Source organism: Apium graveolens, chromosome 1, assembly GCF_009905375.1.
Source record: "Apium graveolens cultivar Ventura chromosome 1, ASM990537v1, whole genome shotgun sequence".
NCBI lineage: Eukaryota > Viridiplantae > Streptophyta > Magnoliopsida > Apiales > Apiaceae > Apium > Apium graveolens.
Genome location: NC_133647.1, coordinates 201,613,014 through 201,638,552, shown reverse-complemented (window position 1 = coordinate 201,638,552; position 25,539 = coordinate 201,613,014). Strand labels below are relative to the sequence as shown.

Sequence of the window (25,539 nt, the reverse complement as noted above, 5' to 3'; positions counted from 1 at the left end):
GGGAAATTATCAGTCATGTTGACTACTAGTGGATATGCAAATAGGAGGGCTAATTGTAAATATTTCATGCCTTGTAATTTTGTATAAGTGAAGTAATATCAACTGATATTAAAGGCCTTCAACGGATGAGAAACAAAACTTCAACGGATGTCTCTAAAGCTTCAACGGATAACATCCATCAACGGATGAGTGCTTCAACGGATAAAGCTTCAACTGCTAATGCATCAACGGATAAAGCTTCAACGGATAAAGTCATCAACGGATGAAAGCTTCAACGGATGCTTAGCTCAATAGTAGTTGATAGTGACAATTCATAAGCTGACAGAGGCACATGGGTTGACAGAGACAAATTGGAATGTGGCAGCCTCTAGGAGGAATCAAGAAAATGCAGCATTTCCATTCTGGTGCAAACAAGGAAGTATTCAAAAATTCACAGCTAAACCTAAATTGCATTGGATAGAGAAATGAAGAAGAAACATATGAAGAACCTTTTAATTGTATTATACAGTTTTGTCTTCACTTGTAAACTTGGTGATATATAAACCAAGTAGCAGCTAAAAATTAGATGGTGAATTTTCCAGAGCTGTTTAGAAAAATCCAGAGAGAAAATCATCTAGTTTGTACTAGGACGCAGTGTGATTTAATTCTTTAAATCACAGATTTTATGAAATAACACATCTATGGTGGAACAACAAATCCACCCGAAAAGTTTTTAAGTCTATTTTGTTCTTTATATTTGTGTTTGAATATATATCTGTTTGCATTAGCTCTAAGCAATTCACACACACTTGTTCATCAAAACACATAGCCTAGAAACTGCTCAAAACTTGAAAAAAGTTTTTAGATTTACATTCAACCCCCCTTCTGTAAATCTGATTGTTAGTTCACTGGGAATAACATATTCACTGGACCAAATAGATCAACATGTAGTAGGTGATAAGGCTCAAGAATTGAAGATTCAGTCTTGCTCTTAAATGAAGATTTTCTTTATTTTGCCTTTTGACATGAATCACAAAAGCCATCAGGAGCAAATACTGGTTTTGGCAGTCCTCTCACAAGATCTTTCTTGACTAGTTCATTTATATTGTTAAAATTTAAATGAGAGAGTTTCTTGTGCCAATCCCAGCTTTCTTCAATTGATGCTCTGCTTAACAGACAGATTGCAGAACCATCACAACTTGTTGAAAGCTTGGCTTCATAATGTTACCATGCCTGTATCCCTTCAGGACAACTTTGCCTGTAGATTTGCTTACAACTTCACAGTGTTCTTCAAAGAAATCCACATGATAACCTCTGTCACAGATTTGACTAACACTCAGCAGATTGTGTTTAAGTCCTGAGACTAGAGCTACTTTTTCAATGATGACATTCCTAAGATTGATATTGCCATATCCCAGAGTTTTTCCCATGTTGCCATCTCCATAAGAAACTTCTTCGCCAGCTTTCTCCACAAAGTCTGATAGCAGGGCTTTATTTCCAGTCATATGTCCTGAACATCCACAATCAAGAACTAGGATGTTTTTTCTGTTTCCCTGCAATCACAAAAATCACTAATGATTAGTTTTAAGGACCCATACTTGCTTGGATCCTTTGGCCTTATTAAGTTTGTTAGCATTTGCAGCGGATTTAATTTCAGAGTTTATGCTAAGATGCTGTTTATCAGAATTTACAGTATCAGACTTTGCATCAGAACTTACACTAGAAAGAATAATGCTAACTTTCTTTAAAGAAGGTTTTATTTGATAATAATCATAGTACAAACTATGATATTCCTTACACGTATAAATGGAATGTCATAAACTACCACAATGAAAACAAGGATTTTGTGGTTTAAACCTAACAGACTGACTCTTAACTCCCGATTTAGGAGGTATAGAGTTTATATCCTTATTCTTCCTGCAAAAAGAAGCAAGATGGTTAGAGTTTCCACAGTTATAGCATTTCTTTCTAGGAGCATTAGGAACAGGCTTATAATTATTGCTTTTATTCACACCTTCCTTTCTATTCTTATTTTTCCTAGGTGGCTTTACCTTGTTTACATTCTTAATCTCTTTCAGGTTATGCTTAAGGTGCCTTTTTGTCATTAAGCTTATGTTGACTTTAGTTGGCTTATCCTGTTTTAATTTGTCAGAAGTTGACTCTGCCTTAACTTCTGTCTCAGTATCTTTCATCTTTTCAGAATCAGACTTTACAGTTTTAGCTACAAACTTAACATGATTTACCCTTGGCTTGACAGTCTGTTTAACAATAATTGGTTTAATTTGTTCAGTTCCTATTTCACTTTTATCATCTCCATAACCTAAACCCTCTTTCCAATTTCCACTACTTAGTAAATTCTGAGTTGTTCTGCCAGAGTTAGATCTCTCTTTTCTTTTCTAACTCAGTTTTTAGAGATTGATTCAATTTTAACACTTCATCTCTAACATAAAAAGCATCATCTCTTTCTTTCTGAGTTTGATGGAACATAACTAACTCCTTTTCTTAAAAGCCAGATTTTCAGAAGTTAACATATCACATGTTAAAGTATGATCTCTATAGCTAATGAATATGGTTTTAAGATAAGATCTCAACTCAGTAATATCATCAGTATGAAAAGCATAAGTTGTTTGAGGTACCTTTAACTCAGCAACATCAGAACTGCTATCAGCATTTGCCATCAAGGCATAGTTCACCTCATCTTCAGAATCCGAAGTGTATGTCCAACTTTTCTTCTTTGTGACAAGTGCCTTGCCTTTGTCACATTTTCCTTTCTTGCAGTCAGGAGATATGTGGCTTCTTTCACCACAATTGTAGTATTTAACATTTGAGTCGTCTCCTCTGTAAGACTTTCCTCCTTTACCTTCAGATTTTCTGAAACTTTTCTTATCAGAACTTCCACTTTTCCTGGAAACCTTCTTCCCCTTTCTGAATTTCCTGTAAGCTATCTTTGTGATACCCTTCACCATAAGAGCACACAATTTCATCATCTCTTCATCAGCATCCATCTCAGATAGACTTTCAGTTTCTGAATACTCATCATCATCATCAGAACTTGATGAATCTGAATAAGACTTTATGATGAGAGCCTTTCCTTTGCCTTTCTTTGATGCAGTCACTTTGAGGGATTCCTCCTCAGCCTTAAGAGCAACTGTACTTGACTTTCTCCCATGCCTCTTGCTCCTTTGATCTATCTCAAGTTCATGAGTCTTGAGCATATCATAAATTTCATCAAGAGCATAGTTATCTCTTATAGTAGTAGACTTCAAATCCCAACTTTCAGGAAGAGCTAACAAGAATTTACGATTTGAATCTTCAAGATCATATTCCTTATCCACTAGTAACAGATCATTCAAGAGTTTGACAGATCTGTCATATAAACCAGTTAATGACTCATCAGGTTTTGAGTCAAAGTGCTCATACTCTTGAGTGAGTATAGTCCTCCTGTTCTTCTTAATTGCATCAGTTCCCTGGCATCTTGTCTCCAAGGCATCCCATATCTCCTTTGCAGTCTTGCAGTTAATTACCCTATTTCACATGACATTATCAATGGTACTATGCAGCAAATGTCTTACCTTTGCATCATTGGCAATAGATGAGATATCTTCAGCTGTATACTCACTTTTCTCCTTTGGTACGATCTTTGCTGGCTGATCTGCAACTACAACAGAGAGCTTGGTTGGCTTATATGGTCCTTCATTAATTCTGTCAAGGTATTCTGGATCTGTAGCTTCCAGAAACATAGCCATCCTCACTTTCCATATGGGATACTCGGAAGGTCTTAGCATGGGAACCCTAATAGTCTCATATCAATTGTGGGTTTGAGTCTTTGGAGTTTCTTCAGTTTTGGTGGGCTTGGTTGGAGTTTGTTCTTCTTCAGACATGATTGTTTTGGATCTTTACTGTATATGTGTTAACAGATAGGCTCTGATACCACTTGTTAGGTCACACACACTGTAGAAGGGGGTTGAATACAGTGTATAATACAATCAAATCGAATTAAGAACACAAGTATGTAACAAAGAATAATCTTATTAATAAAATAGTGTTGCAAGGGAACTGTTCTCTCTCAGTGATGAACAATATCACTAAGAGCTGCTAGGGTTACAATGAATAATATTCTCGATAATGATAACACTTATAGTGTAAACCCTATGTATGTGTTTATATATCACACAATTACAAGATAATCTCTAATTGATATCGAATATAATTATGTATCCTAAAATATATCAATTAGTTATCTTTTCCTCCAAGTCCTTAATTCTTCATAGAATTCTTCTCCATGCATATCTCTTCTTGTTTTAGTCTTGATCTTCTTTCCCTTCAATCAGCCACCTTCCTTATCTGAAAGTCTTCTTAAGTCCTGATATTATCTTCTGATGAATATCTTCTGATATCTTAAGTTCTGATAACTTAAGTTCTGACTTAAGTATAAGTACTGATTTCCAGTTAAGTCCTGATTTGTCCTGTTAGTCAAGATCTGAAAACTAAACACAAATTATTAGTAGACATGACATCACAAATATATCTATGTTATGCATGATTCGTAGGTAATTTTAACCATTTTACTTGCCCTATGTAATCACGATAGATAACTTGTTCATTAAACCTTTATGTTGTCGAATTCTATAGACATATAGGGTCTCAACATAATTGGTATATATTCAGCTTGTATCTCTTTTGTGGGTGTCTGGTAGTAGGGTGGGCAGTTGAATTGCCTAATTCTGACGAGCATAACTCAATATACGACCAAAAGAAGAATTTTCAGAAAATTTCCAGAAGGCCAGCGCGGCCGCGCCAGAACCAGCGTGTCCGCGCTCCAGAAATCACTATTCAGAGCAGTCGCGCCCGAAAGTAGCGTGCCCGCGCCCTGTTTCTGCACCAGAATCCTGATTTTAGTCGAAATTGAAGATTTTGAGAGCCCTGATCATCCTGGAGTCTATATATATCAATCAAAATATGTTTTCAACAACAAGGAGACCAGACATAAGAAGACATAGAGAGCACGAGACGGCTACGGAGAAGAAGACTTTTATTTTCTTTAGTATAATTGATACTTGGATGTTTGTTTTCGATTTGTCTTTGAACCCCAGTACTCTTATATTGTTTATTATCATGTTTTCATTGGAACCCAAGGTGACGATGACTTCGGTTATGAACTAATCGTTATCGTGGGGTTCTAACAGATTTACTTATGGAATTCTGTAAACAGTTGTTTTGATGCCTTGGTGTGTGGTGATTGATTGATATCCTAGTATTGGTTGTGCTTATTCGTCTTATGTGCGTATCTAACATATAAAATAGCGTGTTAATCTCTATTGAAGCGAAAGTGAATATAGAGATTTAGAACTTGCCATACTAGCATAGGTTCATATAAATAATTGTTATGCATGATTCGTAGATAATTTTAACCATCTTACTTGTCCTATGTAATCACGATAGATACCTTGTTCATTAAACCTTTATGTTGTCAAATTCTATAGACATATAGGGTCTCAACATAATTGGTGCCTATTCAGCTTCTATCTCTTTTGTGGATGTCTGGTAGTAGGGTAATCGTGCAACGGAAGCTGACGTTTACTAGTTTCGTGTTATCTGATTAGTTGTCATCACCATTGAATGCTAAGATTAAAAACAATGACTTTGAATGAAGTATTTAATGAAGTTAGAATCCCATGTTTGTCTCATATAGTTAATTCAATCACTTTTATTCTTAGTTAATTGCATGTTAGTTTAATCTTAGTTATAAACATCTCAACTTGTTATTATCTTAACATTGAACGATAAACTTATATTGTTGCATAAGTGCATAAACTGAACTTAACCTAAACCAGTCTCTGTGGGAACAAATCTGATTTATATCTTATACTACTTGCGAACGCGTATACTTGCGTGTAATTTAGCGCGTGTTTTCGTCCTAATAGTTGGGTCGACAAACATTTATCGATAAGTTATTACGAGCTTATAAGGAATAAGCCCCTTATAAGTAAGATGTCAAACATGCCCTAAACCTTATAAATCGAGTACTTGTCGACTAAATGAATTTCAGAACATTCTTGGTAGATAAAGTTGTTTAAGTCGAAAACCGGTTCAACATCATTTATTTTCGCAAAAATTAATAATCAAAATTCGGATCACTAAAATTATTTGGGATATTATTTTTTTACAACTTTTGTAAAAATAGTAATTTTTTCATTAATTATTTTAATCTCAAATATATATTGGGTGATGGACGAAAATGTCCTATTCCCTATTTTTCATGGCATGCCTACCTATTAAAGATTTTCGACCATAAATTTTCCGTAAATATGGCGTTTTAGGCTCCGTATCAGGCGATGTGTCTGTCATCTGATGCATATTTTCGTACATCTCATCGGGGAAAATTCACATTTTCGTCATGCATATCAGCCCGAATGCATTGCACGAAAATGTTTGTCACTCGTTTTTTTTAAAAAGTAGGTACAACACACGAAATTTAACATAAAGAGGTAATGAGGGCTACTGACACATTTTGACAATTCTGTAATATAAGTCTGTGAATATTGGACACGACCCGATAATCCGACACATATTTTACGAATTAATGTTGTCCTTATACGGGTCGGGTCGAAAACGAGTCGAACCCGAAATTGATCCAAATAAAAAAGGCGGGTTACGGGTCAACCCAGTTAACCCGAACCCAACCCGCAAAATTATATTTTAAAAAATAATTTATTAATATATATATATATATAATACTAATGAGTATAATTGGTCATTTAAAAATAAATTTATAAAGGTTGAATTACATTTTGTTTATTTATATTTTATACAAAATGTATATATGAATTTTAATAAATAACACGCCATGAATAATTTTGTAACATAAAAATAGTATTTTAAACTTAAAAATGTATTTTGTTCATTGTGCTACACAAACTTTAAAAAATATCAAGTATAATACTTTGAAAAATATATTTTTTAATTAAATTTACTAAATAATTTGAATAACTATATATTAGTAGATAAAATAATTCATCGAATAAATGAATTAGCGGGTTGGGTCGGGTGACCCGTTTAATAAACGGGCCGGGAGTGTCAAAGTTTTGCGGGTCAAAATTTTCGTGGTCAGGTTAGTATCGAACCTAAAATTAAACTTAAGACTATGACCCAGTACGAACTCGACCCGTAACCCAAAATTGACAACTCTACTCTAATATATATTCACCTGTAAATTTTTATTTTTATTTTTGGGTTTGTCTAGTGTGTGCTCATTAGTACATATTAAGAAAATGTGATTAACGAGTTGTTAAAATTTTATTGATTAATGTGGATTATTAATATGCTTTTCACCGATATTTTGTAACACATTATTAAAGAGTAAATTTTAGCATAGAGCTACATACATAGAATATAAAAACTTATCTTTTACATCCTAGATAATGTGTTGGGGTTACTGTGCCCATAGAACATAGGGTAGAAAAACTTACCTTTTACATCCCTGGATGATGTGTTGGGTTACTGTGTACATCAAATATAGGGTAGAAAAACTTACCTTTTACATCGTGGATGTATTGGGGTTAACATGCGCATCGGAAAAAAATGGATAAAATTAATGATGAAACCGAAACCGAAAAGTGAAAATACCAAACTTGTCCCACTTCAAACATCATCGAAATTCCAAGTCATAAAACTCCCCGAGTCATAAAACTCGCTCTATTTTTACCCTCACTACATAACAAACAAAACAACATTTTTACAGGTACCCAACTCAACATAACACTCTCTTCCATTCCATATATACACACACAATTACATGTATGTACACTTCATTTTTTACACATGGGCATGCATAATATGGTTCTTGATTTTCTTGATTTTAGTTCAATCAGCGTTTTTTAGGTTACAAAACAACTTTAATTGTATAAATTGTGATCTTTTTTCTATTATGGTTCTTGATTTTTGTTCAATTAGTGCTGTTGAGTTACAAAACAAGTTAAATTGTGTAAAAATATGATGTTTTTGTAATATGGTTCTTGATTTTAGTTCATTTTTAAGTTAAATAGTGTAAAAATGTGATCTTTTTTTGTATAACTGAGCTTGATTGTGCTTAATGTTGGTTTAAATTAAGGGGTTGTGTGCTTAGATTGTGTAAAGATTGTTTGATTTTGGTTTTTGTTCTTGCATGCCCTTGTATTGTATATGTATGTGTGTATATGTGTGTTTATTGTGATTGTGAAGTAATTTGACATTTCGGGCATGTAGAAATGTTTTGCTTGATGACTGATGTTATGTTTGAATTTGGTATTTATCGGGTGCTTAGTTTGGTTTGGTGAATTTATAACTATGTTGCGGAATTGTAGAGGTTTTATATTTTTGTAATTGGAATGTAGTATTTTAGGCATGGAGGAAATGTTGCTGTTTTGCTTGATGTTTTTGATATTATGGCCTGATTAGTATTTTTTTTTGTTATGTTCCGGAACTTTAGTGATTTTAGTTACAGTCTGCAGGTGGGTTTTAGTAGTGAAGGAGCATATATCCTGTGGCTAAAATGGAACCTGTAGAAATCGTTTCATCAGATGATGATAGTGATCTTGATTGGAATTTAGACGAGGTTAGGGCAATGTATGATCAGATTCCCTTGGATTCTACTGGAGCATCTATTTCAGATAATGATATAGGCGAGCTAAGACCAATACTGACTACTACTCAGAGCCAGAGAGTTCTTCCACCACGGGCAAATACATCCGCTTCCGAGTTAACAGGTGAAGTCTTTTTAGCCTTAAATATCAATATTCAATAGAATATGTGTTGTACCATTATATAACACTTCAGTATGTGCAGTTTACAATGAATCATCACCTAAGTTGGCTTCCCGAACTGATGCTCCTAATGGAAGCTCATCAAACCATAGCCACCAAACACAGGCTGGACATCGCAGGCCATCAGGAACTATTAGCCATTCAGGACTCTCAAACTTAAAAATAAACCAGGATACAGATTCTACAAATTCGGCTGGTAGGATTTTGCCACATTCCATGATGCATGCAAAATCTACTTCAACATCACAGCATGCCAATTCAGCTGATCCTTTTTTTCGCTCTTCGACTGGCGAAGAAAGAGCAAATGAATATGATGAGAGACTAATTTTTCAAGCAGCCGTGCAGGTCATTTTCTCTGATCATGTTATTATTTTTGCATCTCCTTTTTCACAGTTACGGAAGACTTGAGTCTGAATTTCTCCCTCGATTGTTTTTTGTTAACCACACGACAGACATTTGCTATTACATTTCTAACTTTTAGAAATAGTGAACTCACCACTAGCAACTGAAGTCTGTACCCTATATAATCTTAGAAAATGTTAGAGGGGTTAAATATGCTTGTTAAAAATATATCTTTACAAATTCATTTAAAATGATGAACAATAAAATTCTTGATGACGTGCTACGCATCAGTTAACATTTTCTGCACTTAGATCATTACAAATTTATTTTGGTCTCAAATACTTGTGCAATTCTTTTGTGACCTGACCATGTGAGCCACATTAAAACATGTGGGATGCAAGTGCTATAGACAGTAGACACATATTAATGTTACAGCCAAGAGTCTCTACATATTGTATCTTTGGTGAACCTGAAGATGATATAACTAGTGACACTCTAGACGGTAATTTTTGGGGAGCCAAAAATGCATCAGGCTGGTTATTAAACCTTGGTGCTTGGTTGGATACACAGAGGTATTAACTTACTATAGGAAGTTGTGTTTCCTTGGTATATAATTCCTACATTAAATTCCTAGGAAGTAAAACTTCCCATGTTTCATGGAATTTACCCTTCCAAGGATGTTAAACTTCCTTTCCTTCTCAAACAAACGACTTTCTATTTTCATACTTCCTAGGAAGTGAACCTCCCAGGTCATTCACGTGTCAACCAACATGGTCCTACTTGCCGGACTCTCCATGCAATTTAATAATTTAAGAGAATATATAATTTATCAACTTGTCAGATATACACTTATGTTAAGCTCCAAACACAACCATGCAAGTTATGTTCAGGTCATGTCCAAAATTTGGATTATTTATAAGTACTTGAAATTCTGTGCAATGCATAATATTCTGTTTAGGACGTTGCAAAAAATTTACTTTGGGAAATTGCTCAATGTTGTGCAGGATTTAAACCAACCTACACATGAAGATGATCTACCTGATGGTTGTATGACGGTCACTCTTCTTCGACACCAGGTTTCTTGTGCTTTTCTTTAATTTCTCCTAGCCCCCATTCATATCTATTACCGTAGACGGTCTTGTAAAAATGCTGAAATCTATATTTTTACAGAAAATTGCCTTGGCTTGGATGCTTCAAAAGGAAACTAGAAGCACTCATTGCGCTGGTGGAATTCTTGCTGATGATCAGGTTTATTTATTAATAACAAAGCTGGCTTGCATTAGCATCTATCGTGATACAGTTTTTGTGATCTTTCTCTAACATTTTTACTGTGCTGTTTCAGGTTTTGTTTATTAATATATAGCTGACCTGCAATTAGCATCTATTGTAATCCAGTTCGTGGGACATTTCTTTCATATCTCTATTGTGCTGTTTCTGGCAGGGTCTCGGTAAAACCATTTCAATGGCAGCCCTTATACTGAAGCAGAAATTGTTACGGTCAAAGACCAAACCAGAAGTTGCAAGCCAACAGAAGGCTGAAGCCTTAAATTTGGATGATGACGAGGATAATGACATCACTGTGCTTGATCCAGACAAACAAGATGGAGAGTCTAGTAACTCTAAATTACCTCCAGAAGCAAGAACTTCTAGACGGGAATTTAGAAGTTTAAGGCCTCAAGCTGGAACTTTGGTTGTTTGTCCAGCAAGTGTGCTACGTCAATGGGCCAGGGAGCTGGATGAGAAAGTTGCACATGAAGATCCACTGAATGTATTAGTTTATCACGGAAGCAATAGAATTAAAGATCCCGATGAACTAGCTGCGTATGATGTGGTTCTCACAACATATGCTCTTGTGGCGATTGAAGTTCCAAAACAACCTGTGGTTAATGAGGATGACGATGATCCGAAAAATGGGAAAAGAAATGGGTTATTTGATGAGATCTCTTCAAATGAGAAAAAGAATAAGATGACAAATGTTAGGAAGAGAAGAAAGAACGGTAAAAAAAGAATTGAAATTTCTGACGTTGACTTGGATTCTGGTGCTCTTGCAAGAGTGCGTTGGTTTAGGGTCATATTAGATGAAGCACAGACAATAAAGAACCACAGAACACAGGTGGCTAGAGCTTGCTGTAGTCTTAAAGCGAAAGTAAGATGGTGTTTATCTGGAACTCCTATTCAGAATTCAATTGACGAGTTGTTCAGCTACTTCCGGTTTTTGAGATATGAACCATATAATACCTATAAATCATTTTGTAGTACACTAAAGCATCCTATTTCAATAAACTCAATCCAAGGATATAAGAAGCTGTATGCTGTGCTGAGGACCGTAATGCTTCGTCGAACTAAAGGTTACTTCAAATATGCTAGCTTCTTACTTTCTTATGCTCTTTTCCTATTCATTGTCTTTCACATGGATAGCCTCATAATGGAAGCACAGTTACATACTCTGTCGCAATAATGCAATTCTGTCTGTATAAACCTATAAGGTTGCATGGTTACTTTGACTACTTCAATATTTTTTTATCTGCTAGTGTGGAAATGAGGTTAGGATTCATTATGTATTAGCCTCCTTCATACTCCAATAAACTTCTTTATCTTTACAAATAAACTAATAAACTCTTAACTACTTGAGAAAGTTAAGTTGCACAGCATTATCTTATGTAAGGGACACGAAAGCCTACAACTTCCTCACATGGCACAGTTATATGATTAGTTTAATTACGTGCCATCACTTTATCTGTACAAATAAACTAATAAACTCTAACTACTTGAGAAATATGTAACTGTAAGTTGCACAGAATTATCTTATTTAAGAGACACGAAAGCCTACAACTTCCTCACATGGCACAGTTATATTATTAGTTTAATTACCTGTTATCAGTATTGGTCATCCTGTGTTGATGATTCTTCTTTAAAAACATAAATTTTAGAAATATGAGATGTTAAGACTAAGACCATTACCATGACTATATTAGAAATTGTTTGGATGTAGAATAAAATGGTTAGTTGGTTTGGGTGACTATGAACAGTATCTGCATCTGTTCTGTTAATCTTTTTTGTTTTATGTTTGCATAGCATCACATACCTATTGTCATTTTACTGAGAAAGAACACTACTAAAGAATTTGACAATGAAGAAACGAAGATAATCAAGGAGCTGCAAGATATACCCGGACTAGCCTGGGGGCAGAAGTCAAAAAGTCAAGGTTATTGAAGTAGGAATGATGTCAATGTGTAGTGGTGTTGATGGGGATTAAGTAGTTTCCTAAAGCTTAGGAGACAGAAAATTGATAAATTTAATAGTTATATTTATGGTGTAGTTTAGACAGTTATTTGGATTACTTATAAGCTTAATTAATTTGAGCCCTGTTTATTAGGGTTTTAGTTTCTTATGTTATATCTGTATTGCTATACTTATTTTCACTGATTGTACACAAACACTGTGTTCTCAAATTTGGGATTCGCGCGGGGCAGAGATTGTTTTGTGGTTAAATATCCCAGGGCTTAATATTTCAAGTATTGTCCTGCATCAAGTGTTATTTTTTCTGCTGCTTTTGTCTATCTTAGTCTGTGATGATACGATTGCAATCATTAGTACTAGTTAGTTGTTTTAGTTTACAGTTATAACCCATCCTTAATTTTACATGAATTGTTGTCTTTGTTCAGCAGGCACGCCCAGTACACGTCATCTCATTTATATGCTACAAACCTTATTAGCAATATCTGTGATAATGTTGACGTCTCTCCTTTTGTGGTCCAGGCACAGTTATTGATGGAAAGCCTATAATTACGTTACCTTCAAAAACAGTAAATCTAAGAAAGGTGGAATTCTCTGTCGAGGAGCGGGCATTCTATCGAAGACTTGAAGCTGATTCTCGGTCGCAGTTCAGAGTATTATTAATCAGCAAACATCCTTTCATTAACGTGTTTGTGTTTTTTGTTGATTATTATCTGAGACTTTCACATAAAGCTGTCCTAAATAAGTTTTTAAGAATCCTACAACTCTTGTATAATTTATACATATACGTACCCTGTTCCAAAAGAGTCTCAATACAGAAAAAAGGCCAGAAGACTGTTAGACCACTTCCTTATTAAGATGTACCTTGAAGGGTAATTGTTGTGTATTTTGTGATCATCTCTTCTAGCCAAGTGCCGACTGTGATGAAATTTCCATAGATTGGCAAGAGAATCTTCCTACCTGCAAATCAGTAGTTGATGTACTTGAAAATGATTATTTGAAGTTAATATATAAAATAGTACAACATGATTATATATGATCCTTTCTGTTTATTGTTGATGCTAGATGTACGGCATGTATGATGCGAGGCTGATTTTTTTTTTCTTATCACACCATGCTAAGTTATTTTCAATGGCACTTTTGTTGTATATGGTTTGTATGCCTATTGTTATGTTCACTCTTGAGTCATTAGTATATGGCCATTTTTCGTTCAATGCCTTGTAGTACAAGGAGTAACATTCCTCGTATCTGAACGTACCATCGTACCGGGTTCACTTAAAGTAACATTCCTCGTATTCGTTTTCGTACCCTGTACCGTATTGAACTGCGTTCAAGGTACAAGGCGCCTTGTACCTTTCTGAGTGGGAGGGGGAGCTTTTCATAATGCGTCGACCTGCATTAAGTGCTTTTTACTTCTGACTGTCTCCTGGTTATGGTTCACATTCTCTGCAACTTTAGAATCCCCTTTTCCTACATGATATAGGGAAATTGAATAACGCAAGCAAGTGGAACTTGGATATAGCTTGTATACTATTCATTTGCATACAATTTTGTGACGATCCAACCCTGTAGATGTGATCTACATATATGAATAAAGGTGTATATCAAGTTTCATGTAAATTTCATGTCTGTAGGCCAATATTTTATAATTTGAATCCGCATTAAAAATTTTAATGCCAGATCTATTAATCTTCTCACTTTAATCAGGATTAGTATTTGTTATCTTATAAAACATGGAAATTAATATGCACATTCATTCATGTATGACCATTACATCTATAGTCCCAGATCCTCACAATTGTTTGAGAATGAAGTTATTGAAGTGAGCTATAGCCAAATCTGGCTATGGATGGCCACATATGTATCCCCTTTTCCCAACGAAACAGTATTTTCAGAATTCTGGTCTCTAAAGCTTTAAGAAAGCTTGGCAGATACTTATCTTTTTTATATTACAATGTTATGTTGAAATATTTTGTCTAAAGTAATATATCTTGATCATTCAGGCCTATGCTGCTGCCGGAACTTTGGGTCGAAATTATGCAACTGTTCTATTGATGCTCTTGCGCCTTCGGCAAGCTTGTGATCATCCACTTCTTGTTAAAGGTTTCTCTTCAGATTCTGTTGAAAGGTATTCCTCGGAAATGGCAGCCACTCTTCCTAGGAATATGCTCATAAACTTATTGAAGCATCTCCAGACAAGCTCAGCAATTTGTGGTATATGCAAAGTGAGTTGCTTAGAACATCATCTATCTTTTCATCTGTATCTGGTGTGCAGTTTCTGTATAGTGCATGTCTTTGTTTTGAAACTGTAGTATAAATCATGATGTGGACTATATATCCTAGAATACAGTAAAGTAGTTTTTTTCTTGTTATATTGATTGGCGTGTTATGTGTATCTGGGTAGATGGTTATGAATTTCTAATGTTTTGCCATTTGGTCTATGCTTGAATTACAATTTTTTCTGTTGAGTGTCTCCATGAATGATGACCAGATGAATATGTTTTTTCTTGGCTAAAAACATGTCGTTTGTTAATGGTTCGACCTTGCTGGCATATGCTAGTTTTAAGTACTTGTACCATTTGATAGGTTTATATTAAATTATACTCAGCTCAATGTAGTTTTATTTCCAAATCAGGCTAGTCATAAATCCTTTGTTGATATATCATTCTTTAGAGGTCATCTTCTTGAGCTCAGTTCACCTTTTTTGCAACAGTATCAAAAGTTTGATCTCCTGATTCCTATGTTTTTGCTTTATCTAGAGTTCACAAATTTTTATTTCCTTACTAATGGATCTACATGATCTCATTCTTAATGTTTCCATTTTATCCAAAACTATTCTCCTTGAATACTCAGTTATAACTAAAAGGTGCCACCTCTAAATTTTTATTAATGTGTTTATCTAGTAAGTTTCTTATTGTGTAGCTATTTGTCATAGCAAATCTCTGCGCATTTTGTAGGAGTTTTACTTCTTCACTTCCAATTATGCTGATGGCCGACATCTTAGATAATTGTTGGCTTCACCCAGTTCTCTTAAATTTCCCTTTTGATTTAGAGGGCACTTTTTTTATAACACAAAACCAAGAGTTTTTTGAGACCATTAGACCATCTATATTTAAGAAGTTTTATGTTAATTCTTTTACTTGCTATTGAGCCTGTTCTTCTGTATCACTAGAACCAAAATAATTTTCTTTATGAATCTATTCTATATTTTTTGATTTTGGATATGCAAAACTCTACATTTTTGTACTTCTCTTTGATTTTTCTTTGTGGTCTGTTGATGAAAAGGCATGTGCTTGCTTCACCGGGACATATTTGGATAGCAGAAAACATGAATGTTTTCTAGATTTCCTTTACTACTTTTTGTGCCCAAAGAAAGTGAAACATCTTTTATCCGCTGGATTAATGGCTTGTTTTTTCTTGTAATAAGGTTTTTTTTTATTGCGGTTGCGAATGCTATAATAAGTTATACTATTTGCCTACCCCTGTTTTGTAAATCTTTTTATATGACCTATATATTTAATATGATTTACAGGATCCACCTGAAGATGCAATTGTCACTATGTGCGGGCATGTTTACTGCTATCAGTGTGTATCAGAATATTTGAGGGGAGATGACAATGTATGCCCTTCACCTAAATGCAAAGAAGAGCTTGGTCCTGACTTGGTATTTTCCAAAGCTACCTTACGAAGTTGTATATCTGATGACCAAGATGACAATCCCTCTAGTTCCTTTAAGTATGAAAAATCCAGAGTTATGCAGAGAGACTACATTTCTTCAAAAATTAAAGCTGCCATGGAGATTCTTGCATCTCATTGTAAGTCAAAAAGTTCAAGTTCACAGTTACATGGTGTGATTTCTTCAAGTCAAGGAGAGGAACTATCAGATTCTGGTGGTGCATGTTCAGATGCACAAATTGAAGCACCAAGAAAGGCTATTGTCTTTTCTCAGTGGATTGGTATGTTGGAATTAGTTGAAATGGCATTACTTCGGACTGATCTACAGTATAGGAGACTTGATGGAACAATGACATTATCTGCCAGAGACAAGGCTGTTAGAGATTTCAACACTGACCCTGAGGTAGCTCTCTTAAATCACAGCATGAATTTTTTTATGTTATTTTCTTACTTATCCCATATATATATATATATATGTGTGTGTGTGTGTGTGTGTGTGTGTGTATGGATACATGTGCCTTCTTTGTGAAATACTTACCAATTTACCATGGCCTGTGTTCGATGATATGTGTTAAAACTATAATACACAAACTATAAGGTGACACTACCTTGTAAAGTACATCTGGCGGAAATGAAATTACATGACATATGATCGTTTCTGGGATGTTGCACCAATTTTTCCTCATCTTACTCTTGGGCTGGCTTTTGACTTCTTTGCTTTGGGCCAAATTTACTAGACGACTCAGTTCACATCCCATTAAATTTCTCTTTTGTTTCTTATTATCATAATCTAAATTATCGGTTCCATATATTATAGATACTCTTGTTTCAGGTGACAGTTATGCTCATGTCGTTAAAAGCTGGTAACCTTGGGCTAAACATGGTTGCTGCCACTCATGTAATACTTTTGGATCTTTGGTGGAATCCAACTACTGAAGACCAGGCTATTGACAGGGCTCATAGAATTGGACAAACTCGTGCTGTTACTGTATCACGGCTTACTATTAGTGATACAGTTGAAGATCGGATTTTAGCTCTTCAGGTATGTTCAAATTTTTGTTGAAGTATCAAGTTGTGTATTTCTGTAGCAATTGTACATCTTTGGAATAATGATTCAATTTTTCATATTTTATAAAAATAAATACACATTATTATAAACATAACTAAATGAGACCTCAAAATGAACTTTCTATATTGTGAAGTATGACTCAATATATCTTTTTGAGATATTTTTTACTTAATACCTTCGAATAGCTTTAAATTTTTTAAATGTTTCCAAAGAATCAAAGCATTTACTTTCCCACGCTGAATTTAAATTTGGGTACTGTGTATGAGGAGTGAATACCATTAAGTTAAGTTGTCGTAAAACACCATTTTGTTTATACATGATACTTTTGCAGGAAGAGAAAAGGAAAATGGTTTCATCTGCATTTGGTGAGGATCCAAGCGGGGGCTCAGGAAGTCGATTAACTGTGGAAGACCTGAGATATCTGTTTATGGGGAATCAGTAAATTAAGATGTTCTTGTTTTGACGAAAATATGGCATGTTTGAACTCCTAAATGCTTTTGGGGAACTAGTTATTAGAGATTAAGTGTAAAAGTTACTATCATCTCTAGTAGATCTTATGGCTTGTCGTCGCGCTCTGCAAACTCCGGCGTTGTACCAGATTTTGGGCCAGCAAATAGAGCAATCTACTTGTTATCAAGTTTGTATCTACCATGTCGAAGAGGATGTAAATATTACCACTATCTTATATTAAGTAGTCAGTTATGAGCTATTACTTTGTTTTCTTTGTCATCTTAGCAGCTACAGTTAAGATATTCTTTCCTGAGTTGCATTATTACTGCATTTTTCTGTAAAAGGAGTCATTTCCACTTTAGGTTAAAATGTTTGTTCATGTAGTCAGTCAAAAACTAACAAAGTTAAAAAAACATTTTATTTTTTGTTAAGTTTTAACTTTATAATAGTTAATAGACTTTTTTGCACTTTGGTGGCTTATATTAATTATATTTTTCACTTTGGTGGCCGACTTTAGAAACTGAGCATTTGCATGGCTCGGCTTATGGGCCGTTAACGCCGTTAACGGCGTTTACTGTTTTTCCATGAATTATCAATAGAAAAACTAAAAAACCAGACAAAGACACATCATTTTGCCTCCAAAACGCATTGCTGGTTTGCTCCCTTTTCAGAAGAGCCGATTAAAACCCTAATTGAAGAGGCGATCGTGTGAAGATGAGTTGGTGAAGAGGCGATCGTGTGAATATGAGTTGGTATAAGAAGGAAGATGAACACGTATACGCTCCTCGTGAATGTCCTGATTACAGTGGTATGTCTGAAATCTTTGTTCTTTGCATGCAATTGAGTAAATGTTTAAGTTGCTTTGAACTTCGAAGTATTTGTTTAAATGGTAGATTATACACCCTCCGTCCCTTTCAATTGTTTACATTTCCGAGGAAGTGTTCGACACGCATTTTAAGGTGCATAAAAAGTATAGTTATGTAACTTATTTTTATATTTTTCTTTTTCTGAATAAAAGTTGAATGTTTTAATTTTTATTCAGAAAAACAAAATTGTAAAAAAAAGTTACAGAACTATACTTTATATGTACCTTAAAATGCGTGCCGGACAGTCTCTAAAAAATGTAAACAATTGAAAGGGACGGAGGGAGTAGTTTATTTTGCCCTAATCGAACTCTTTTACTTTTTAAATGCCCCACTACATGTTTTTGCATACTTGTTTAAAGTGTAAATTGTTTTCTATTGTTTGTCAATTTGCAGAAATTGAGTATTTTACTATTAAATTTCATCATGGTGGTGAAATGACTGAAAACCCTAGGTCTTATGTTGGGGGTGAAGTTGATTATATTGATTATGTGAGTTCTGATCAAATAAGTTTAATTGAAATCACCAAGAATATGCTAAAAGAAATAGGATGCATTGGTGGATTTGCCCAGTTATGATATAAATTACCTAGTACAAATATGGAAAGAAGATGCTTTGTATTAGATTCAGATGATGAGTTAATGTTAATGTGTGAACTGATGCCTAAGGAAAGATATGTTGACATCTTTGTGAAATTTGAAGATCCACCATCTTCTTCACAAAACTTAGAATTTAGGGAACCCTTACCCCCTGAACATAATGAAATTGATTTGAATGGTACTCAGTTCCCTTGCACTACACAACAAGAAATTGACACTGAACAAGAGTTTAGGGAATTAGAGGGCTTAGTCAAAGACTTTTTAGATCCTGACAGTGACGAGGATTATGAAATTAGAGAAAAGGAAAGTAGTGATGAAACATTTCATTCAAACAGTTCCAATGTAGATGAATCAGATGATGATTTAATCTTTGAGCAAAATGTGGATGATATCTATTATGATAAGGTAGATAGTGCTTCTGATGGTAATTCAAGTGTGTATGCTGATAGTGAAGATGAGAGAATGGTAGGTAATTCAACTGATGAGGATGAATTAAGTTATCCTGTTTTTAATGAAAAGATTGACATGATAAAACCTGTCTTCCAATTAGGAATGTGCTTTAGGGATTCCAAACTACTTAGACAAGCAGTAAAGAAACATGTAATTATAGAAAGAAGACCAATCAATAATTGTAGGAATTTTGGAAAGAAAGTGCAGTATGTGTGTGAAAAACCCTGTGAATGGAAGCTTTATGCTTTAGCAATGCATAAAGGAAGCCCCACATTTCAGATCAAGACCTTAAATAACAAACACAGTTGCTCACCCACATTTAAGCAGAAACAAATCAATTCAGCTTGGATAGCTGATTATTATGAGACTGAGCTCAGAATGAACCCAACATGGCATGTGAATGCTTTTCATAGGAAAATTGTGAATGATTTGAATGTGATGTAAGCAATCATGCTGTTTATAGAGCTAAAAGGAGGGCTTTGATGAAAATTAGTGGAACACATGAGGAGCAGTACACACAGGTTTGGAAGTATGCTCATGAGGTGAAAAGAGTGCTACCATCTTCAACCATTAAGATTCTGACTGAGAACCCTGAACCAGAAAAAGATATAGGTAGGTTTATGAGATTTTATGTTTGTCTGGGATCACTCAAAAAAGCATTCAGTTAATATTGTAGAAGGATTATTGGGTTGGATGGTTGTCACCTGAAAGGGCCCTATGGTGGACAACTTCTAATAGCTGTTGGAGTGGATGCAAATGATGGAATGTATCCAATTGCATGGGCAATTGTGGAGGCTGAAAATACAGATGCTTGGAACTGGTTCTTGCAGTACTTTTGCCAGGATATTAAAATTGTGAATGACAAGGATTGGACTTTTATTTCAGATAGGCAAAAGGTATTTGTAATTGTATTTCCCTTTTAATTTCTTCCACTATTTGTAGTAGAACTAATGTGTAATGGTCTTATGCAGGGATTAATTAATGCTTTGGAATCTGTTGTGCCAAATGCTGAACACAGATTTTGTGTAATGCATCTTTTCCAAAATATGGTCAAAGAGCACAAAAGTGCTGCACAGAAAGATTTGTTATGGAAGGCTGCAAGGGCAAGCACTGCATGGGAGTTTAACCTACACATGGATAAGATGAAGGAGGTATGGTCCATCACCATCTATTTATATCTATAATTTATATGCAATGTCATTGAGCTATGCATTTATGCCTATAATTAATGAAGGTATCTAGCAAGTGTTATGAGTGGCTGAATCAAAAACCTAGACAACAATGGACTAGGTCTGCTTTTAGAACAACACCTTGCAGTGATATGTTTGTTAACAATCATTGTGAAGTGTTCAATAGCAGTATTAGAGAGTACAGAGACGTACCAGTGTTAACAATGTTGAGAGAGATTCATAAAGCAGTGATGAGAAGGATACAAGTGAGAAGGGATAAAATGATGGAAAAGGAATTGGTTATATGTCCCAGTGCACAAAAAAAATTGAACAAGTATGTACAATTCTTTATGACTCTACTTGTTTTACATATGACTCTATATGTTTCTGACTTAAAATATGGTTTTTTAAGGCCCTACATTATTCTCCTGGTTGTGTGGTAACATGGTCTGGAGGAACCAAATACAATGTAATATGCTCTGAGGGGGGACATGAATTAGTGGTGGACCTACATAATAAAACTCGTTCATGCAGGAAATGAGATCTGACAGGGATTCCTTGTTATCATGCATGTGCATGTATAACATTTAGGAATGACCCTTGAGAAATTCATGTTAGTGATCATTACAAAAAACCTCAATACATGAAGGTAATATATTTCCTTCAAATTCTTTACTAATTTCTTTATACTATATTAGTAATTTCTCTATACTACATTACTAATTTCTTGAATTTAACAGCTTTACAGTTACACACTAGAATCAATAGCTGGTCCTGAATTTTGGGAAGAGGCCCCTGAACCAATGCCTCTACCACCAACTATAAGGCCTCAGATTGGTAGGCCCAAGAAGAAAAGAAATACCAAGAATGATATACCTGCAAATGCAACCAAATTACCAAGGACTGGAATGAAGATGAATTGTAAATATTGCAAGGCATAAAGCCATAACACAAGAACATGTCCTGCCAAGGTATACTCTTCTTCTTCTTTGTGCATTTACATATTTTCAGTATTTTTGCTAATCAAATGTATAAAATTGTTTAAATAGAAAATTGATGAAATAAAGAAGGCTGCAAAGGAAGTAAGAGAGCCAAATATTGCCAAGACAACAGTTAGTTGCAAAACTTGCAAAAAAGACAAGCCATAACTCAAGGACTTGTTCTGCAAAGGTACTAAAAATTTAGTTAAAAATTTAGTTGTACCATTTGATTGTTTACAACTAATCAATGATTTTTTTTTTGTAGAAAACAACCAATCTTGTCAACACTGCTACAACTGTAAATGACAGGTTGAAGGTATTGTGCAGAAACTTAAAACAAGAAGAATGACTAGACAACAAGGTCAAAATGATGGAGCTGAAGGCAGTAAAAGAGATGAAGTAACTACTTTAAGACAACTTGAAGCAGCAAAAAGAAAGAAGGTTGGCAAAAAAGATAATATGGCTGCAAATCCAGGATGGAGGATTTAAGTTTCTTTGTATGAGTACTTATGTTTGTGCATTATGTTGGTGATCAAAACTTTAGATTATGGTTGATGATCAAAAATGTATATGATCATTTTGTTAGTGCCTGTTTTTGTTAGGAATATGTGTATTAGTTTGATGATAAGTTAAACAAAACACTTAAGTAGAAATCTAGTGTTTGTAGCCTCAACGGATAAGACCATTCTGGCTATCCGTTGATGGAGTAGCTTTACTTAGAAATAAGTTTAGTATTGTAGCACATTTCAGTTTCTGTATTTAAGTTATAATTCTTAGATGTTGTGGGAAATTATAAGTCATGTTGACTACTAGTGGATATGCAAATAGGAGGGCTAATTGTAAATATTTTATGCCTTGTAATTTTGTATAAATGAAGTAGTATCAACTGATAAATTAAAGGTCTTCAACGGATGAGAAACAAAGCTTCAACGGATGTCTCTAAAACTTCAACGGATAACATCCATCAACGGATGAGTGCATCAACGGATAAAGTTTCAACTGCTAATGCATCAACGGATAAAGCCATCAACGGATGAAAGCTTCAACGGATGCTCAGTTCAATAGCAGTTGACAGTGACAATTCATAAGCTGACAGAGGCATATGGGTTGACAAAGACAATTGGAATGTGGTAGCCTCTTGGAGGAATCAAGAAAATGCAGCATTTCCATTCTGGTGCAAACAAGGAAGTATTCAAAAATTCACAGATTATCCTATATTGCATTGGATAGAGAAATGAAGAAGAAATATGTGAAGAACCTTTTTAATTGTATTTATACTTTTGTCTTAACTTGTAAACTTGGTGATATATAAACCAAGTTGCAGCTAGTAATTAGGGTGTGAATTTTTCCAGAGCTGTTTAGAAAAATCCAGAGAGAAAATCATCTAATTTGTACTAGGACGCAGCTGTGATCAATTATTAGAATCACAGATTTTCTGAAATACACATCTCTGGTGGAACAACATATCCACCAGAAAAGTTTTTGAAGTCTTTGTGTTCTTTACATTTGTGTCTTGAATATATATCTGTTTGCACCTGCTCAAAGCAATTCACACACAACTGTTCATAAAAACACTTAGCCTTTGAAACTGCTCAAAACTTGAAAAAGTTTTGAGATTTACATTCAACCCCCCTTTTGTAAATCTCATTGTTAGTTCCTTGGGAATAACAATTGGTATTAGAGCAAATTCTTAACTTACAAAGAGTTTAAAGATCTATTCTACTAACATCATGAGTAAGAAGTATATTGGTGTAAAGATTCCAATCCTGGAAAGAGATAATTATCATCACTGGAAAGTGAAGATGCATCTACATCTTCTTTCTCAAGATGAAAGCTACATCAACTGCGTTGAAAATGGTCCTCACATCCCTCACAAGGTGGCCACAGCTGCAGCTGCCACAGTTGCTGTTGGACAGTCTATTCCCAAGCCAAAAGCAGAATGGACTGATGAAGATATTGAAGAGGTTCACAAGGACAAGAAAGCCATGAATATTCTGTTTAATGGCCTAGATCAAGATATGTTTGATAATGTCATTAACAGCCAAACTGCTAAGGAAATTTGGGATACTGTGCAACTTATCTGTGAAGGTACTGAACAAGTTAGAGAAAACAAAATGCAGTTTCTCATTCAACTGTATGAATACTTTCATTTTGAAGAAGGAGAATCACTGAATGATACCTTCAATAGATTTCAGAAACTGTTGAATGGATTGAAGCTGTATGGCAGAGTGTACCAAGTCAAGGATTCCAACTTAAAATTTCTGAGATCTCTACCAAAGGAATGGAAGCCTATGACTGTTTCACTAAGGAATTCTCAAGATTATAATAAGACTTCATACTTGAAAGATTATATGGAATTTTGAAGACCTATGAACTTGAGATGGAGCAAGATGAGCTGTTGGAAAAGGGAAAAAGAAAAGGTGGATCAGTTGCACTTGTAGCTGACAATGAGAAGACTGAAGTCAGGAATGAAGAAAAGACAATGCCAAGTCTCAAAATTGGCACAAGCAAATCAGAATCAAGCAAGGGAAATGAGCAAGTAGCTGAGGTTGAAGATAGTTCCAGTCAAGATGACTCTGATGATGTTGATGAACATCTGGCTTTTCTGTCCAGGAGGTTTGCAAAGATGAAATTCAAGAAAAATGCTAGATTCACTAAGTCAAACAAGAACATGGTGGACAAATCTAAGTTCAAATGTTATAACTGTGGCATAAGTGGACACTTTGCAAATGAGTGTAGAAATCCAACCTCTGATAAAAAGAAATTTGAGCAAGTGGATTACAAAAAGAAATATTTCGATTTGCTCAAACAAAAGGAAAGAGCTTTTCTGACTCAGGATGACTGGGCAGCGGATGGAGCCAATGAAGATGATGATATGGAATATGTCAACCTAGCCCTGATGGCTAATTCTGATGAAAATGAAACTAGTTCATCAAGCAACCATGTAATTACTACTGACCTCTCTCAGCTTTCTAAAATTGAATGCAATGAAGCTATAAATGATATGTCCAATGAATTATATCATTTGCGTGTTTCCCTTAAATCACTAGCTAAAGAAAACAAAAGAATGAAAGAGAATAATTTGTTTTTAAGTGATAGGAATGCTGTGTTAGAGGGTAAGGTAATTGAGCTTGAAAAGATTAAAATCAAATGCTTATTTGTTGAGAGTGAACTAGAAGAATCTGTCAAGAAAGTAGAAATTCTTTCTAAATAATTAGAACGTGAACAAGATGTAATCAAGGCCTGGAAAACATCTAGGGATGTTAGTGCTCAGATTGTCAAGGTTCAGGGAATTGAATCACTCTGTGAGAATGCCTGGAAGAAAAACAAAAAGGAAGTAGAATTAATTGATGGATTGTCAACGGATGTGGAATCAACGGATGATGAAAGTTATCCGTTGAAGGAAGAAAAGGAGCAAAAGGAGCATCCGTTGAAGGCTCATCAATTAAAACAGGCAAGTGATTCTAAAAAGAACAATTTGAAAAATCTCAATAAGAAGTTTGGTTCAACTTCCAAGAACTTTGTCAAAGAAGAAGCTAGCACATCCAAAGATGCCAGTAAGGTGAATATATGACACATGACTTTAGATCAGTTGAAAAATAGGCTTAAGATGGTTGAGGATAAAAAGGAAACTAAAAGGAAATCTAATAGAAATGGGAAGGTAGGGATTAACAAACACAACAATTACACACCTGATAAGTATGCTCCTAGAAAAAGTTGTGTGCATTGTAAAAGTGTTAATCATCTATCTACCAACTGCAAGTCTGTTAAGAATGCTCCCATGCCTAACATGTCTATGTCACCTCTGCATGCTATGCCTGTTATGTCTCAACAGAATCCTCATGCACATTTTGCAAATATGCCATATGTTAATAATCCTTATTTTGCTGCATTCAGTATGCCTCAAATGCCATACAACATGCCT

General features: G+C 34.8%; 1 protein-coding gene across 4 annotated transcripts; it reads left to right on the top strand.

Annotated features, from left to right (window-relative positions):
• Positions 1-7,624: 7,624 nt before the first annotated feature.
• On the top strand, positions 7,625-18,001 carry LOC141678710 (helicase-like transcription factor CHR28). Of its 4 annotated transcripts, none has more exons than XM_074485093.1 (11): positions 7,625-7,720; positions 8,462-8,723; positions 8,803-9,125; positions 10,127-10,198; positions 10,293-10,370; positions 10,564-11,470; positions 12,882-13,012; positions 14,363-14,584; positions 15,892-16,437; positions 16,867-17,076; positions 17,435-18,001. In XM_074485093.1, exons 2-11 carry the CDS (start codon positions 8,510-8,512, stop codon positions 17,543-17,545), a joined length of 2,814 nt encoding a protein of 937 aa, XP_074341194.1. In that variant the 5' UTR covers positions 7,625-7,720; positions 8,462-8,509; the 3' UTR covers positions 17,546-18,001. The 4 variants fall into 4 exon arrangements, with proteins under 4 accessions (XP_074341194.1, XP_074341179.1, XP_074341200.1 ...); XM_074485078.1 differs by having other exon boundaries at positions 7,657-7,776; XM_074485099.1 differs by lacking the exon at positions 7,625-7,720 and adding an exon at positions 7,789-7,860.
• The last annotated feature ends 7,538 nt before the right edge of the window (positions 18,002-25,539 follow it).

Coding starts and splice junctions, on each gene's coding strand:
- LOC141678710 (XM_074485093.1), top strand. CDS start 8,510: ATGGAACCTGTAGAAATCGTTTCATCAGATGATGATAGTGATCTTGAT. Junction 11,471..12,881: donor AATGCTTCGTCGAACTAAAG/GTTACTTCAAAT, acceptor TTTGTGGTCCAG/GCACAGTTATTGATGGAAAG. Junction 13,013..14,362: donor ATTCTCGGTCGCAGTTCAGA/GTATTATTAATC, acceptor TTGATCATTCAG/GCCTATGCTGCTGCCGGAAC.